Raw genomic sequence first — 17,435 nt, 5'->3', positions numbered from 1 at the left:
CAAGCTATGGGGGGCAAAGGGGACCCCAGTAAAGCAGCAGCACCAGGTCAGAGCTGATCTTCAACACAGACAAATAAAACCCTAGGTGGGGGGAAGAGCTTGCAAAGCCCAGTGGTACACTCAGCACCCTGACATATGCTTCATATGCTGTACCAATTTGGAAAAAAAAAATTGAAGACTGTGCGAGTACAATGTTTAGGATATAAGGTATTTTCGCAGCAGTGGTGTACTCATCTTTAATAATTCAATGTGTGCCACGTTTTCTCCAAGCTTATGAAACTCTAATTGAAGACAGTATTAAAAGGTTTAACTGGGTTGAAGTATTGGAACATACTGTTTTGATTCTAGACATCATCTCAGCTGTACTATTAAGCTGGAAAATTGATTGATTTGCTGTGATTTCTCTTTGGCAAATCAGTAATACTTAAAGATTTTTGATTTTTAATTGCCAGTGTGCTTCTGAGTACTCCCAGGTTTACTGATTTTACTAATTTGTTCCACTGTTTTTATGTGTGACTAAGAAAAGACCAAGTGGCCTTTTCTTTTTGAAATAGTGTTGTTAAGTTTGAGCACTGTATTTGCCATTCTGCAGTCTTTTAGGACCATACCAATCATCCCTGATTTCTCAAGGATGTTCAGTAACCATTTAGAAATTGCTTGGCTAATTCCTTAAATATATTACTGTAAATTTTTGCAGCATGTGATGAATCCTGTTCAAGTTCTTTAAAAACAACCATATTACATCAATATGCTGTCATGCTATATGTGCAGATACCTTCCCATGGAAGGAAGATACTAGAGCTTTCATCCTCTTTTTATAAAACAAATTATTAAAAAATAGGATTTTTTGCTGTTCAGTTACATTAACAGTTCAGTCTGTAATAAGAAGGTAGGGTTATGATTACTTGATACATCTATCAGCGTGTACCTGTGTTTAGCATTTGGAAGAAACAGATGTTTTTGTGTGGAGATACAAAGTGCTGTTTTGAGTTTCTTTCTGTTGTTGTTCTTTTTGGTGAATGAGTGAATCATGGAAATTCAGTCTAAATAACTAACAATTCAAATACTCAAAACCTGGATCTTTCCAAATATATGACTAACATCCCTTTGAATGCTTGTGTCATTTCCTAGATATTTAAGTGAGTTGGCATATACCTTAGAACATAATCTGGTCCATCAAAATGATGACTATATAAGTGAGTATCTATGTTCAACTGTGATTCAATGTGCAAGGCTTGACCTGTAGTCTTTCTTTGAGAGACTGAATTTGATTTTGTTTGGTTGACTGAATGTGGTTTTCCTCTCTTGTTTTCGTGACACATGTACATACACAAAATTCTTGTTAGCTTCAGACCTCTCCCTTTATTTCAAAGTCTGTAAAAGTAGTCTCTTTTGTGTATGCCTTTTAGTTAAGAGCTGCCTGGTGAGAGTATTTGTACCAAGATTGTTTTCAAGTAATGAACTTCGTCGATTAGTATTTGAAATTCAGTAAATTAGAATTAAATGATCTTGGTTGAGATTAGGGACTGGCTTTTTTAATGAAACAGGACAAACTGAAGACAAGTGTTAGATACCAACAGTTATCTTTAGAATTGTTCAGCTTCTTAAGTAAACTACTTTATAACCCTCTTCATTCACGTGTGTCCCTGAAGTTTATATAGTCCAGGATTTCACAGCATAAATGTCTTACGTGAAACATGGCTTCGTCTAAATATTTGTTTACATTGGTTGTTGATTTATGTTGGATGCTAACAGGAATGTGCTTCCATTTCATGTATAAGCAAACAGGTTTCTTTGGGTCCTTGGGAAAGGCAGTGGATAGATATAAATTTTCAGCTATGAAATAGCGTCCAGTTAAAGGAAGTGCCAATTACATTTCCAATTAAAGGAAACTAAAACTATGAGCCTGTAGTCCGAATGTGAATGAGACTATCTATGACCATCTATAGTTTCTCAAAGCAGCTATAAAACAGCTTCTTCCTTGGCTGAGAGTTATTTATTACTCTCAAAGCAACAGGCAAACAACAGCAAGAGTCCTGTTTAGTAAAGGTTACTTACTCCAAACTTTGCAGGCACTGTTTATTTAGTCATAACATATAGCTCTTACAGCTGCACCCGAGTTTAATGAGACAGGCTGGAGTATTTATTCTTCCTACCAAGGAAATTTTTTTAGACTCTGTTTTTGTGAAAGTTTTCCTGATGGACATTGTGCAGTTTGTGGATTGGCCACTACTTGGTATCTTTTACTGTCTCCTTGAATTTCCTGTCTTTGGCAAATAGGAGAGAAACTATGCTAATAAGCAGGATTTGTTTATGTGGAAAAACTTGAAAAATAGCAGTGGCTGAAACACTTTTATTTTTTTCTTGCAATTTTGAATTTTACATATAACATTTCCCAAACTGTTGTATTTGGAAGTTGTGTAAAGAGAGCTGTTGGACGCTTTCACCTTTATTGGTCGTAGTTGAAGTCTTGGCAAACATCATCTGGCTTGGAAGATACTAAACAAAATGTTCATATTTCAAGGGATTTGTGGTTTTCTGGAGGGAGAGGGAGGGCTCACAGCCTTGTCACTTCTGAATTATTTTATAGCCCTTAAGTTCTAAAACACCTACCCATGTGTTAAACAAAATTGAAGTATTTTATTTGGCATTATTCTGTTGCCATAATTTATAGTATGAGCTGTTCAGATAGCTGACCTTGTAAATTAAAGAGGTTCTGTCATAGCAATGAATCCTGAACATCTCTGGGTTTAGGGCACAGTTAGCGTACAGGAAGTATTTAATAACAAGTAGTGTTCATTTTGGCTTTTAAAGTTACTCTCTTTTCTTTCACTGTATAAATATCTCAAAACTATAAATATGAATATAGTATATAAATATCTTTAAATACAATTTATCATGGTCTATCATGAGTTATCTAAAACAGCACAATTGCAATTCTATGTAGCAGGACAGATGCAGCTTGTACCAGGTCCTGGAGTTCTGTATGCCTTGAGAATGGCATGTGATCCCTGGCCATGTCTTCATTAATCCTTCACTGGCTCTTATCCATTCTATATCATGTCTTTTAAATAATCCATATGTTTTATTTTGATTCAAGTTTCAATACATACAGCCAATACTCTTGATGTGTTATAGTCAGCGTGTGCACCTCCGCTTGACTGTACCCTGTCAGCTTTGGCCCACAGCGCTTGGCCTTCTGCACTTAGGTCATCTGTTATAGGCTTTATACCATTTTCAAAGTGTAGAGCATATCAATGAAAAGTGATTGAGTGAACATTACTGCCCATATTGTATAAACATTACCAAAATTATGAGGAACATTCTCTTTGTTAATCTTCTTGAAGAGTGGACACAGGAAATGCGGTGTACATTGGGACAGCCTCGTGTTCATCAGGAACATTCCCTATTTGTAATTTTTTGCTTGTTTTTCTCTTTCCAGAATTCTGTTTCTCATTTGTCTTGTAGTTTTCTTCATTGGCAACCTTTATGGCTATTTCTAAGTATTTGGTACTAGCTGATCTACACTTGAAAATGAAATAGTTCTGTTACCATTATCCATCCTTCTTTTATGACAAATTACTTAAGAAAGAAGAGCTACTTAAAAAAAAAAAGACAACAAATAATATATTTCTTCTTTTCCGCAATTATTATTAAAGCTTAATGGATGCTGGAGTTCCACATGTTGTTCTGGTTTTCCTGTTGCTTATGTTCTCTTTTCAACAAGAAATGCAAAGTTGATAATCAATTAGTATAATCAGAAACACCATTCAGTTACTGATTTAATTACTGCTGAATACAGAAAGCATTTAAATTTTTTCCTTCTTTGTTTGATGGTGTGGAAATTCGGATTGTAAAAATTACTCCCCCTCTACTTCCCCATGTACAAGGAAAGCACTTTGCAAGCCTGTTCCTGAATAACTTGCAATCTAGACAATGTGTAGATAAGGGAAAATCGGAAGGAAATAAGTAGAATAAGAATGAAGAATTCTATAAAGGTGCTAAATATTGTTGTAAATAATTTGAAAGAAGATCGTGACAAAAATCTCTGGCAGCACTTAGTTGATGTGAGCCCACAGTAAGTAGACTATCACAAATACATTAATGTAATGGCCTTTTGGCACATTTGGTAATTTATTTCCCTGATAGAAGAACGTAATTTCATCCTTTCTGCTGCCTTTCCTTATTTAAGAGATGAACTTACATGAACTCTGGAGCTCCCACTAGGAATTTATTTTATTCTTGAAGAATTTAGTAGGACAAATGATTGAGTCTTTCTTAAAGATGTTTAAAAGGACGTACTTGAATACATCGATCCTTCTAAGGTAATATTCTTTTCATCTCACTGTGAACTTGAATTAAGTCGATACTGAGAGTGTAATAATATCAGTCACCAGAAAATTTGAAATAGCAACAAATGCTTGGCTTTTAACTTTTCTAGAAATAAAGGACTTTGTTTTACTTCTTCAACTTGTGTAAAAATGGACAGCTTCCTCTGCAAGGCAAGAATGTACTATCCTAAACCAAATTTGTATTATTATTATTATAAGCATGAAGAAACTGACCTCCAAATGAGCTAAACTGGGCCAAATATTTTTTGCCTAAGGAATTCTGTGTGACAGCTGTGGAAAACTTGGAAAATATTTCTCTTTTACTTGCTACAGTCATAACAGTATGTGCACATATGAGAATAGGTGTGCTCTTTAAATGTGTCTCTGCTTACACTATTGCTTTCTGCCTTTACAAGTTATACTGAAGAACCAGAATAAAAAAAGAATCAATGAATTGATTTTTCTTTCAGATGTTTCTTCCCACAGATTCTTTCTATTGTAAATTTTTCATATGCTCCTCTCTATTGAACCACAATTGTCCTACCTCGCTGGAAATCTGAAGATTATATTTAGCCTAACAGGACTCTGGGTTGAAGGTTGTACTTAAATGCAGAAAAAGGCATAAACTCTAGAAGCTTATCCGACCTGTAGTCAGAGATGTATCCAAAGCATTCAATTCATGTCTTCTATCAGGAAATTAAATTTATGTTCTTGTGGTAAAATTTTATTGTTTTTACCATCACCATAATTTTTAGGTACCCCAGATGATAAACTCAAAATAAAATAATGAGATCCTAAACCACCGATAAATATATAGATTGCAGCAGGGCAAGACTTAAATCACCACTGCTTTTGCTCTACTATTTTCCTTTGTTACTGACATCCAAGTGAGGTGGCAATGATAGGGTCTAGTGCAGTAGTCCTCTGGTAGCAACTGCTAGTGTCTGCTGGCAACACACCTTCTGCAAATATTACACTGCATTATTCACATCTGTTCCAAGCAGGGAGTGGTGAGCTTAATAACACCTGGAGTGTTTGAGAGAGTTCTGCATAGGTGCTGCTTGTTGCTCTGGAGATAACAGTACATTTTTTAAAAAAATCAGAAATATAGCCTCTGGTGTAAAAATAGCAGCCTCAATTATGAGGAGGGGGCATCCACAACCTCTCTGGGCAACCTGTGCCAGTGCCTCACCACTCTAACAGTGAAGAATTTTTTTCCTTATATCTAATCTAAATCGACCCTCTTTTAGCTTAAACCCATTACCCCTTGTCCTGTCACTACACTCCCTGATAAACAGTCCCTCACCAGCTTTCCTGTAGGCCCCTGCAGGTACTGGTAAGCTGCAATTAGATCTCCCTGGAGCCTTCTTTTCTCCAGGCTGAACAACCCCAACTCTCTCAACCTGTCCTCACAGGAGAGGTGCTCCAGCCCTCTGATCATCTTCATAGCCCTCCTCTGGACTCACTCCAACAGCTCCATGTCTCTCTTGTACTGGGGCCCCCAGAGCTGGATGCAGTACTCCAAGATATACTCCAAAACACCAATTTTACTATTTAAAATGCATGCATCCTTGCAAATGGTTTTGTTGGCAGAAACAGGCAAGCTGTGGGCATGGAAGGTGGTTCAGTGCCAGACCCAGTGTTAGAAGCTGTACATTAGCAAAAGTGTTTTCATTTCCTTCATTTTCATTGTCCAGCCAGAAATTTCTGTGATAAAGACACTATCAAGGTGACTCTTTCTATGAAGTCACAAATTGAGAACTCTGACACGAGGATTCTCTATACTAACATTTAATGAAGTGTCAAGATTGTCTTTCATTCCCTAATAATACAATTTTTAAATTTATTATAAAATAAAATTTCCTAAGGTGAAAAAGCGATAAACTGCTTTTTCCACCAGTTTCAAAGTTTGTGTCATTCTTTTGTAATGTAACAGGTGCCCTGCTATGCAGGATGGCTGTGTGCTGGGATGGAAAATGTGTGATTGCAGCGTCTCAGCTGAAGGGTAGTACTGAAGAGCACAACATGGCAACCTCTTCAACTGCTTCAGTATGAGCTGCAAATCATTTACATGAAAATAAAAATGAGGCAGCATGGTTTAGATTTTTTTTTCCCAATAATATCTTTTTCTAAGAGGCAAACTATTAATTTCAAAGCTTGGGTCCAGTTCTTTTGGACTATAACTTTAGTTGGGCTGTGCAGGGGAGAAATTTGTCCCACTACTGTAATAGCTGCATCCTGAATTGCAAAATGCCTCCTGGGACATGTAACAACCTTGTTTATAGTTGAAACTGCAGTTACTGCTAGCAGATTAAGTCATTTTATCCTTGGTAACAAGTGTTTACGATGTCAGTTAGAAGAATGTTTAACTAAGGGATTATTTTGCTTTCTAATTGCATAATTCCCTTTTTGTTATTCATTAGTGCAGATATTTACTTCCCATTTTTCTATTTCAGTTGTCCCATATGTCTGACAGAATAAAAATTGTCTAATATTTGCTTTCTGAAATATCTTTATTCAGTTCAGCTGAAACACCAACACAGATGTTCTTTTCTCTCTAATTAGCATATGTTTATATTTCTGTTAAATTAAGTGACTGCAACAGTGTGTATATAAATAACTTAAAGCAAGTGTTAATGGCGAACCAGTTTGTCCTCTGAATGTTACCTTAGACTGCAGTAATTGCAGATGACACAAGATTGCATTCTGAATGCAGTCCAAGTTCAACTCAGTCTTTCAGTACGTTCATATGAAAGGTAGCTCTGATTCTTTCTGTTTAAATAGTTGACTGCTAGCTGTGTGGATGTCCAGAAAATCGAGCTTGATCCTTGGCACTGGGGTGACTTTGTTGCCATTTTTGTCATTTCTTCTTTCTGAGGTGCCAGTAACTCATTTCAGAGGGTTTTTTTTTTCCAAAATGGGTTAGCATTTTCCACATTTCTTGTTCACCTGAAGAAGACTACCAGGCATATTCTTTATCCCATGAAGGTCAGGTGAGTTTGGAATAAACCTACTTTACTTGGCCTTACATTAATGAATAGTACTTGAGGAAGGAAACTCATCCAAGGTCTTTTTCGCAGTTTTTTTTTTTATTGGTACTAAAGAGCCTTCTGAATAACTTTGGTCCCTTCCTTCCTTTCTATTATATTGTGCCTTCTCAACGGAGTAACTGAGACAAAGAAGTGGTAACTTGTCATGAAGGAGGAATGTGGAGGGATGGAATCAGAGCTTTGACTTGAACTTTGCTCCAGCTACTGTTGCCAGCCGAGGATTTTATGTGGTACACCACAGTCTCTATGAAGGCACATAATGTACTCTCTGAAGCAGTTCAGTCTAGAAGTTGGGCAATGTTAATGTGTTTATAATAGTTAAAATCTGGTGGGAATGCCTTTTGGCTTTTGAATGCTGCATGTACCTTTTAAAAAATGTATCACGTTTTGAAATTGAGGTATACTTGAAATAAAAGGAGGTATGCGGAGAGTCTGGCGAGATGCACAAATACAAATGAAGAAAGGGCGAGATATGTTGATGGCACAGCTCCCATTGCGTTCACTGTGTTACGTTGGTAACCATGCTCTTTCCCTTCCTCCACAGTGGTCCTCTGCCATGCTTGTGTCCTCTGAGCATTCTCTCAAAAGTGAGGTGTGCTCCTCTTAATACCCTTGGCGATAACAGCATGGATAGAAATACACAAAAACAGCTATTTGGTCTTCTTTTTATAGGGACGGGAGAAGGAGGAAAAAAATCTAGCAGTGTTATTTTGTAATTGGGAAAATATTCTTTTCAGGCATAATTTTAAGAATCTATCATAAACATAAAAACCACACGTGCTTCCTGTTATGTACATGAAAGCCAAATTTTTTTTAATTACAGTAACCGTTTTGGTTGATATTAAGTACGTTTTACATTGGTTCAATATGTTGATCTATTTCTTCATCTTTGTACTTGCCACAGCTGGCTCAAGTCCCACTCTGCAGAGAAAAGGATATGCAATCTGCTTGGGATTGGTACAGAAAACTGCATGCTGACATCTGCCCAGTCATCTTTAGCTCTCTTAGGAAAAGTAAAGGAAGCTGCTTTCAGCATGGGTGTTTTGTGTTTCACATTAGGAGTATTCCTGTTTATTCACCCATTTATGATTTCAAGTATCCGACTGCAAGTAGTAGGAAACATATGGGACTAAAACTGCTTGTGTGCGCTACTAGAGGATTCTTACCATTTCTGGTTACTTTTGATGTTTCCAATGCATTTCCTGAAGTTGTGCATTTCCCCCAAAATGGGCATGTTCTTTGAATTCTTGGAAGAATCTGTTAGCACGATTTCACCCCCTGTTTCAAAGCACTGGAGAACTGTGTTTCCAGTGACAGTTTTCAGAAATGACTGGTGATAGATATTAAGTGTGTTCCAGTGTCTTAGTACACCTGTGTGTAAAGCTGTAGATTCTTCTGAAGAATCAGATGGAAGAAGGTTTGTGAGAGGACATGTGGCAGAGCACTAACTTGAGTTGACTTTCCTGTGTTGGAGTCGAGTCCGCAGTAGAATCTAGGTAGTTCTATTTTTATCAGCTCTGCGGGTTTTTTTTGTTCTGCTCTCGTGGTGAGAACTCTCCTTCCGTGATTTCAACTACTACACATATGTGTATGATTCTCTGTTCTCATAAATGTAGTCAGATGAGAGACTATGGCCCCATTTTGAGAAGCTTAAACAGTTTGCAATTCTGCAGCTGGCAGTTACCATCTTTCAGCTAGGTCTTACAGTCATAAATGTCATAACTTGCAGCTCTGAATGCTCCTACTCTGTTTCAGTGCCAAGTGAAACAGATTAGCGAATCTCATGTTGCTCTAATCTAATCTCTTTAATCTTTCTGTGGGTTATATTTATCTGCTTTACTTTACGCTAGTGTGAACTACTAGATGTATTCATGCAGTCAGGATGAGAGTCTCAGCAGAGACTGTCTAGTCAAACAGCTTTTGGCTGGGTTACAACTGAACTTTTCTTTCTACTCATTCTTTTTCCTTTGCGACCCTTGGCTATCTCACTGTCATTCTGAGCTCCCAAGTCTGCAGCCACGTCCTTGCAGGAGGGGTAGGAATTTCTGCAGCTTCATCTGCATCTACATGATTAGCATTTTAGACCTGATCAGGAATGTACTTTTGAAGGGAATCTTACTGCAGTTTGGTGCGTGTCAGGGGACATATGACCTGCATTCTCTTAGGATGAGATTAAGCTGGAGTGTGTTCTCCAGCAGCACACCTAATTCATTCTTCTGCTAATTCCTTCCGTGGGACCAGTCTAGGCCTGGGCTGAAGTGCCAGCTCCTGAACCGCTTGTACAGGGCACATCAGGATGTTAGCAACACCTGATTCACTCTGTAAATTTGCTGTCATCATTCTGCACAGCTTGCTAATGCAGACATCCTGCAATAGAGAGTTATAGATTAGTTTAATCTTCAACCCAGTTCTGAGTCCGTCTGGGCCTTTTTTGCTAACTCCAGTGGAATGGGATTAGCGAATATTACCAAGGCAATGCTCTAATTCCAGGTGACAGTTACAGGATGTTTCTATGACCAACAAGAACTATCTTTTCATAATTAGTGCAAGTCAACTTCCTCGCATCCACAGCCTCACAACTCCTTTGTGAAATAAAAGGGCTGGAAAAACCTGGGGTTACTTAAAGGCATGCATAGGCATGCGTGACATAACTCTAGAGAACAAATCCTATTTCTGGTTATGCCTAGTAAGACAGGTAAGTATTTTGCAAATATATATACATATGTAAAATAAAATAGATATCATTAAATTGTGTTCAGAATTCTTTGATGTGGATCGAAATTGTACTTTCCTATAAAGGAATATGGAGACTATTTTAACAATTTTGGGAAGCTATCTTTTCTTTGTTTATAACTTTTAAATGTGTACATCTATATTATGTCTTAATGTTATATTTATTTACTGCAGGGTGTTGGGAAAAACAAGATTGTTGACAGATTCCTTCACCTTTTAAACAGACCCAGAGAGTATTTACAGCTGCATAGGTAAGAATGTGTTACATGTCCATACTTTGTGTTTATAGACGGATTTCCAGTGTTTTAAAACTCATGTTTCTGAAGTTTAATTTGTTCTCCTTGCTTGAGCAAAGACCCTGTTATGGTAGGTGGCACACTGACCACAGGAATTTATCCATTTTGTAGGCAGAGGCAATAAGCTGGTTGAGGAGGGGGCACTAGAATCTAATGCAATCATATTGCTTAACATAAGAGGAAGCAGAAGTCAGAGCAAACTGATGTTAAACCATGCTCAAGAAGAGAGTAATATTTTGCAGTCATTTCTGGAGAGATTTCCCTAAGCACGAGGTACTGTGTGAGGGAAAAAGTTCAAAGGTGCTTATTTGAATATGTCACTTGTTAGACAAGAAACATTTTACAGAGTAAAGGTTTTTTGGTCTTTTTCCTTTGGCACTCCTACTGAGCGCATGTATTTATTTCTTACCCATAATCATATGTGGATTAGAAAATTCTAATTCTTGTCACATGCAAGCTAAACAATGGACTTCAAGACAACAAACCTATTGAAAACAGTTCAAAAGCTGAAATAATAGCAAATTATCTGCCTGGTTTTTATGACATGAACTTTAAATCAATAAATTGAAATAAAGACTGGATATGTCTAGAAGAATCAGTTTCAATTGAACTGCATCCTTTTTCAGCTTCATTCCTAATCATTACCTCTCTGTCTTCAACTCTGTAGCTTCATCACCCTGTCTCTTTCCATAACCCCTGTTTTTAAAATAGTGCTAATAAAAATGTACAACTTTGATATTTTGCCCTTTAACAGCACAGTCTCTGTAACACTCTCTCTCCCACTTTCTCCCCCAGCTTTTTGTCTTCAAATGTCTTGTCCTTTTATTCCTGATATTTGGATAACGCTGTCTCATCACTTTTCTATTGCTATTTTCTTTTGTACTTCATCTCCTAGACTTCCATCACTTCTTTCCTACATAGCACCTTTGTGACTTGCTACTTTCAGCTTTGTGTAACTTTTCTGCCATCTTCTCTGCTTGGACCAGCCACCCTCTCCTTCTGGACAAAATACACTAACATTTTTGCAAATCCAAATTATTTCACAAAATATTACAGTATTTCTATCAGTGATAAAAGAAGTTTTTGAAAAACTGTTCTCCGATGAGATGTGGTCAGACAGAACAGTACTTTAACATAAATTCAGATCGCTCAGAAGAAAGTTGTATAAGCACAATGCTTGGTGTCATGATGGGGCTGTAGAATGTATTAGTTACAACACGCTAGTTGATGCATCTCTAGGAAAAAAAAAAATCCTCTTTTGTCTAGTCAAGACAAACTTCTATAGGCTCTGTAAAGTACTCTTTATGGTCACAGAGTTCTAGAGAGAGGGCAAAGTAGGAAATGATGAGTAGTCCTATAAAGTTCTACAGAAATAATTCCTGAATATAGAAAATTCAGAAATTTCTTCTTCTTGGGTGGTGTTTTGAAATACCTTGTGAAGTAAGAGTAAGTTTACAAAAAAAACCCTGAACCAATTCATTACTGAGCTTTTAGATGTTTTGCCGGGGAGAAATGCAGTCAGTAGATTATGGCATGGATGTATTTTATTAGCAAATATGCTAGGATGTGCACTTCATCTTCAATAGCTCTGGGTGTTTCTGCAGATTTCTAGCTAGCTACCATCAGTACTCTTAAGCATGCTAATGGGAAAGTATTTCTAAATATCATATTTTTAATGGTGCTCGTATAACTGGAATATAAATTAGAACAATTGAACATTCAAAGCATGCATTTTAGTTGAATATTTTTGTAAAGCAAAGAAATAATTTTACTGCTTTCTTTGTGAAACACGTGGAGGCGATTCAGCGTCAGATGAAGGTGGACTTTCTCTGCCCTTTCAGAAATGTGTGTGACAGATGGCACCTCATTAGTCCTTGGAATTTGGGTTGCAGACTCTCTAGTTCCACTTCAACCAGTCTCTGTGGAAATGAGCATGCACTTGTCAGCTGCATATCCTGAGGCACTGAGTTTCTAGTGAGGTAGCGAATCTGTAGGAAAATGGCTGACAATGACATCACAAGTTGTTGAACTTGCCCATATTGACTGTAAGACAAGTAATATGCATGTATGTGTAATAATGCCAATACTGAATGGGTGTTGCAACTGAATAGCATCTGTTCTGGAGTAGAGAGATATATCCTTAGCTATAAAATGTCCTCGTTGGTGGCTATAATTAAGATGTAGCCAGAGAAGAAACTACTGGAGTGAAGAAAACTGTAAGAAGAGCTTTAAAATTAATATAATGAAGATATTTATTAAAAAGCAGTGTTATGTAATAAATAAAAGTAGTGAATAAATATTAGACAAAAATAATTAGACTGAATTTCAGAAGTATTCTGATTTATTAACCTACTTGCCATTTTTCAAAAACTGTATTTTTAACGATATTAAAGTGCCAAAATCATGAAGATATTCCAGAAGTGTTTACTTTCAACAGCTTGTGAGATAAATAAGAGGGAAATACACCACGATGTAGTGTAGTATGTTTTGTTAAACAAGGTAATTGATGTGTCTTTTATAGAAGAATACCTTACCCCTTTTGCCAATAAACAGGAACATAAAAGAACTAAAAATGCCATTAAATCTGGTTTGGTTTTGACTCTTGGGTGTTTGACTGGGGTGGTGAGGTTTTTGTTGGGGTTTTTTCAGTTTGCTTTTTTTTTTTTTCTTCTTTTACTGTCTTGATGCAATAGTATAAGGAGTTCTGCTGATCTCACCCTACATACATTCAGTAACATTCAAGCAGGGAATATTTGCCTTTGAGGCTGTGAGCTATTACTTGGAGTAATCTCTAAATCTCACATTTTATGTCTTATGCTTCAAGATGATGAGAGGAGATAGAAGAAAAAAGAGAGTGCTTTTCCTTAAACATTCTTTCTGACATCTCTATTTACTTGCTCTACCGCTGATTTGCGTGGGAAGGGTCAGCCTGACCTTAAGGTTTTGATTGCTTATGGCGGTGATAAATCTTTTTTTCTTAACGTTTCTTGCAGCACCTCATTGAGAGGCTTTCTTTTCTTAAAATTGTCTTATAAAATAAGCCTTAAGTCTTTTAAATCATTTTGGAACCATAAAACTGAAAATCTTAACTGGAAGGAAGCTGCGATTAGATTTAATAAGGAAAGCATTTATGAAAAATGTTTGCTTATAAATTATTCAAAAAATTGGCTGCTTCCTCTTACATAGTTCCTCATATTAGGAGTTGATTGGGGGTTGACCAATTCTCTAATTGCTTTAATTGTGCTGTCATAGGACTCTTTCTGAAATGGGTAATTTGGCGTAGGCTCTGCACGGCCTCTTTCTAGGACTGCAGTTACAAAGCATCTAGCTCTTTTTCCGTGTTGAAGGAAGAACTTTCATCTGCTTGGGTTTCCCAGTCACTCCTTCTCTACAAGAATAAACTTCAGCAGAGAAATCTGACATTTTGTTTACCCCTCAGGGATGGTTGTCTCAATTTCGTGTGCCCGGAACGCTGGCTACACATTATAGAACACACAACAGCGTTACCTTTCCTAATATTAAACTTCAAGGTTTTCTTGCTTTCACCTTGAGCAAGCATTCATGATGCTGCTAGAAGGGTGAAGATCTGAGGCTTGTGCAGTTACAGGCCATTAAGAGATCTGTATAGAAATTAAACACTTACCAGTTGACTTTTCTTAGAAAACTTTTATGTCCTCCAAGTAAATGTAACAGTATCAAGTATTTGTGTTGCTCCTAAATGTGTGAATCTTGGAAAGCCTCATCATTTTATGAACCTTACTGTTACTACTTTTGCCATCTGTCATGTCAGTTATGTGGAAAGAAATCACCAGAAATCAGAAATCTGAAGCCAAATTTGGTAGACTAAATTGTGGATCTGTAAAACAAATTTCATTGAATCATAAAAAAGATTTTAATAGCAACTGATAATATCTTGCTTTAAACTACAAAGTCTCTTGGACCAAGGAGATTCCAGAGAAAGAAGAAAAAAAAATTAAAGCTTTAGAGAAGACTCAGGCAATAACATGTGCCCCGTTAAGACTATAAAATCCTTCTTAGCACTGATGAGACTAATAGATAAATATAAATATGTAAGCTCCCAGCTCTCCTGCATAAAAATGTCAGCAGAAAGTATCATGGACTTTAAACTGTTGGCTCCTTTGATGTGATCAAAGAAGAAAAAAAGATTAATTTTACTTCTCTTATCATCAAATTAGTAACTAATTCCACACAAAGAATGGTTTTGCTGGAGTAAAATGTCCTTTATCTGTCAGTTAAACATTTACATTTGCATCTATTTGGAATTAAGTCATACCATCAAGCTGCTTTTTTAAATTTTAGTGACAATGATTTCTTCTCATTGAAGTTGCTATTTTTGTGTAGACTGTATGACAACTACAGTATTTATCATTTTGTTTCTAATGCAAGCTTGATTTATGGCTCTTTTTTTTTTTTTTTTTTTTTTTTTTTATTGTGAAGAGACTTCTAATAGAAAGTTTCCTAAAAGCTTAGGTTCTGACTAGGAAGATGTAAAATTCAGTGACCTACATTTTATAGTAATTTCTGGTGGTATAAATGAAGTGCTCGGTTTTACATGCTAAAGGCTTTTGGATTAATATATACATCAAGTTTTTGGAGTCATATGGTGATATCTGCTCTCAGCTTTCATTAAAATATCCTTCTAGTCTTTAATATATGAGCTTAAAAAAGGAAAAAAATATTTACATGTAATTTATTCTCATCTGAAATCAGGGGGGTTGGCTGGACCAGATGACCTCCGGAGGCCCCTTCTAACCTCAACCACTCTGTGATTCACCAACAATTTCTGCAAGGTAGCAGCTGGGTGGCCCCAGCTAGCTCTTCTATTAGATGTGTTGTAGTGGCATGTCTTGCTAAATCAAAATTGTTCAGTAGGGGGGGAAAAAAGTTAAATATTAGTTTATCTTCATAAAACTAGATAACCCAGCAGTGGTTTTTCTGTGTGGGGAGTCCATTTACGCTGTCCTTAGCTGACACCCAAATGTGTCAGTATGGAACAGTAGTTAAAGTTGAGGGAGTTAAGAAACAGCTTCAGACTCATCTTTGTTTTTAGAACAAGAAAAGTAAGAACACTTTGTGTAATGAGATTAAGTTTGATAACTTCTAGAACATTTATTTTTTGTTATGAATGTAAATCATGAGCCGTTGTTAAGCAGAAATTTTTTGGAGATGTTTTCTGGCTTCATGCAGTCTCAGCTATAGATCAGCCATAGGGGATGCAAAAATTGCAGCCCACCATCTCCTCTGCAGAGTGTGTATCGTAGGTGTTCCTCTACACAATTCAAAATGCTCAGGAATGCAAAGTACTGGTCCTTTCCATTGTGATGGGGATGTGGTTACTCTCAGCTAGTAGGAGAATCAGATCCCCCCTGAGCTACTACAGATGCAGCCACTGAAGTCATGATAAGTAAAACTAGTCAACATCAACTCCTACGTCTTCAGTATGTAGATCTGCAGTTATTTGGTTGTGTGAGAACATCGCCGTTGTTTACAGAAATAGAAGCTTTTGATGAGCAGACTGCAGTGCAATGCAATTGCATCAATAATGTATTGATGGCTTATGAATGGATTTTCTGCTGCTCAGAGCCTTGGTCAATCTGCAGAAGACATGAAACAATTAGTTCTATTCTAATGTTCTCCTTCTGCCTATCAAGAAAATAATCTTCTAGGAAATTAGTTTGTTGTCAAAAAAGAGAATATGAATCTTCATGAAGTCATGTGACAAAAAGAGGGAGTGTTTTTTGGTGTACTAGAGTTCTTGGTAAGGTCGAAAAAGTTAAAACTGCTTATAAATACGGTTTGATGCCTTTTCATGAAAATAGAGAATGTAGGAAGCTTTCTTCTTTAGCTTTTAAGTAAAAGGGTTTGTGCCCTTAAATTAGCCATAATTCTTAGTTCTCTGTGTGATATCTCTTTTTACAAGTTGAGAGAACTTGTTTTCCATTTTTCTTGTCATTAATATATATGCTAAAGCAATTTGGCTTTATTGTATATTTGATGTCTCACCAATGTCAACAGAATACTAACTGTTTTCGAAATTCTATTAGTTATCTGATAATCTTACTATTATTTTAGAAGATATTACCCTGCCGTATTCTGTTCTTCCTAATGTTACATTTCCTTTCAAAGAATTTACCTATGGTATTGCATCTTCCTGTCAAAGTTACTGTTTGTTCTAGTGACTGATGACTGGAAAGTGTGATACAGGGTTCATTTTAAAACTCTACTACATTTTGTGCTGTGCCTTTTCTAGTTCGCTAATAAATTACAGTAATCTGATGATCTTTTCTTCCAAAAATTAACTGAGTTTGCATATGTTATCCTTTTCAAAATAAACGTAATTTAGTGTGATCTTTAACAATCAAATTAATGTAGAGGTTTGGGGTAGGAAAATGAGCTTATGGTGTCCCTACAAGCAATACTTACTACAAACTGTCCATTAATCTTTAGATGTTAATTTTCTTTCCCTCTTTTTCAGCACACATAATCAGTATAAAATCCAATTACCTGTTTCCCCTATTGGGATAATTTAAAAGTACCCTTTCAGCTTTATTGACTTCAGATTTTTTAAATTCTAATTAAAAAAAGTTGTTTCAGAAGGAATAATTTCCTTTACGCAAGACACAGATGAACACCTGATACTGTAGAATTACATTCTTAGAATTGCAAATGGTTATCTTCTCTTGAAGGAATATAGGACCGCGTAAAACAATTTAAATGCTGATATAGCTCTGCAGGTCTGTTTTTAGAAATGAACAACCCAGACAAGGTATCTCTGTAGCAGACAGTTGTTGAAGCAAGAGCTCTTAAGCTGCACTGGTTTATTAGAGGAATCCATTGAACAGAGTGAAGATATGTGTGTGTGTGTTTTGTGTACTTGTATGTTGGGACCCACAATAAAAAGGCCAGCTAATTTTTCCTGATGATTGTGAGTCATGAATATATATGTCTAGAATATTTTCTTTTAATGTTGTACGGTAACCTTATAGTGTGTTTTATTCTTTACG

At 36.5% G+C, this 17,435-nt stretch overlaps 1 protein-coding gene across 1 annotated transcript in view; it reads left to right on the top strand.

Moving 5' to 3' along the window:
- VWA8 (von Willebrand factor A domain containing 8) overlaps nucleotides 1-17,435 on the top strand; it is a 196,699-nt gene that overhangs the window by 77,880 nt on the left and 101,384 nt on the right. Inside the window, exon 21 of the mRNA XM_075741750.1 lies at nucleotides 10,289-10,365. Within this exon, the coding sequence (XP_075597865.1) occupies nucleotides 10,289-10,365 (77 nt within the window). The remainder of the gene's footprint in view (nucleotides 1-10,288; nucleotides 10,366-17,435) is intronic.

The sequence above is a fragment of the Balearica regulorum genome, chromosome 1 (assembly GCF_011004875.1).
Source record: "Balearica regulorum gibbericeps isolate bBalReg1 chromosome 1, bBalReg1.pri, whole genome shotgun sequence".
NCBI classification, from domain to species: domain Eukaryota; kingdom Metazoa; phylum Chordata; class Aves; order Gruiformes; family Gruidae; genus Balearica; species Balearica regulorum.
Note: the sequence above shows the minus strand (reverse complement) of the source record. Positions and strands in the feature narration are given on the sequence as shown.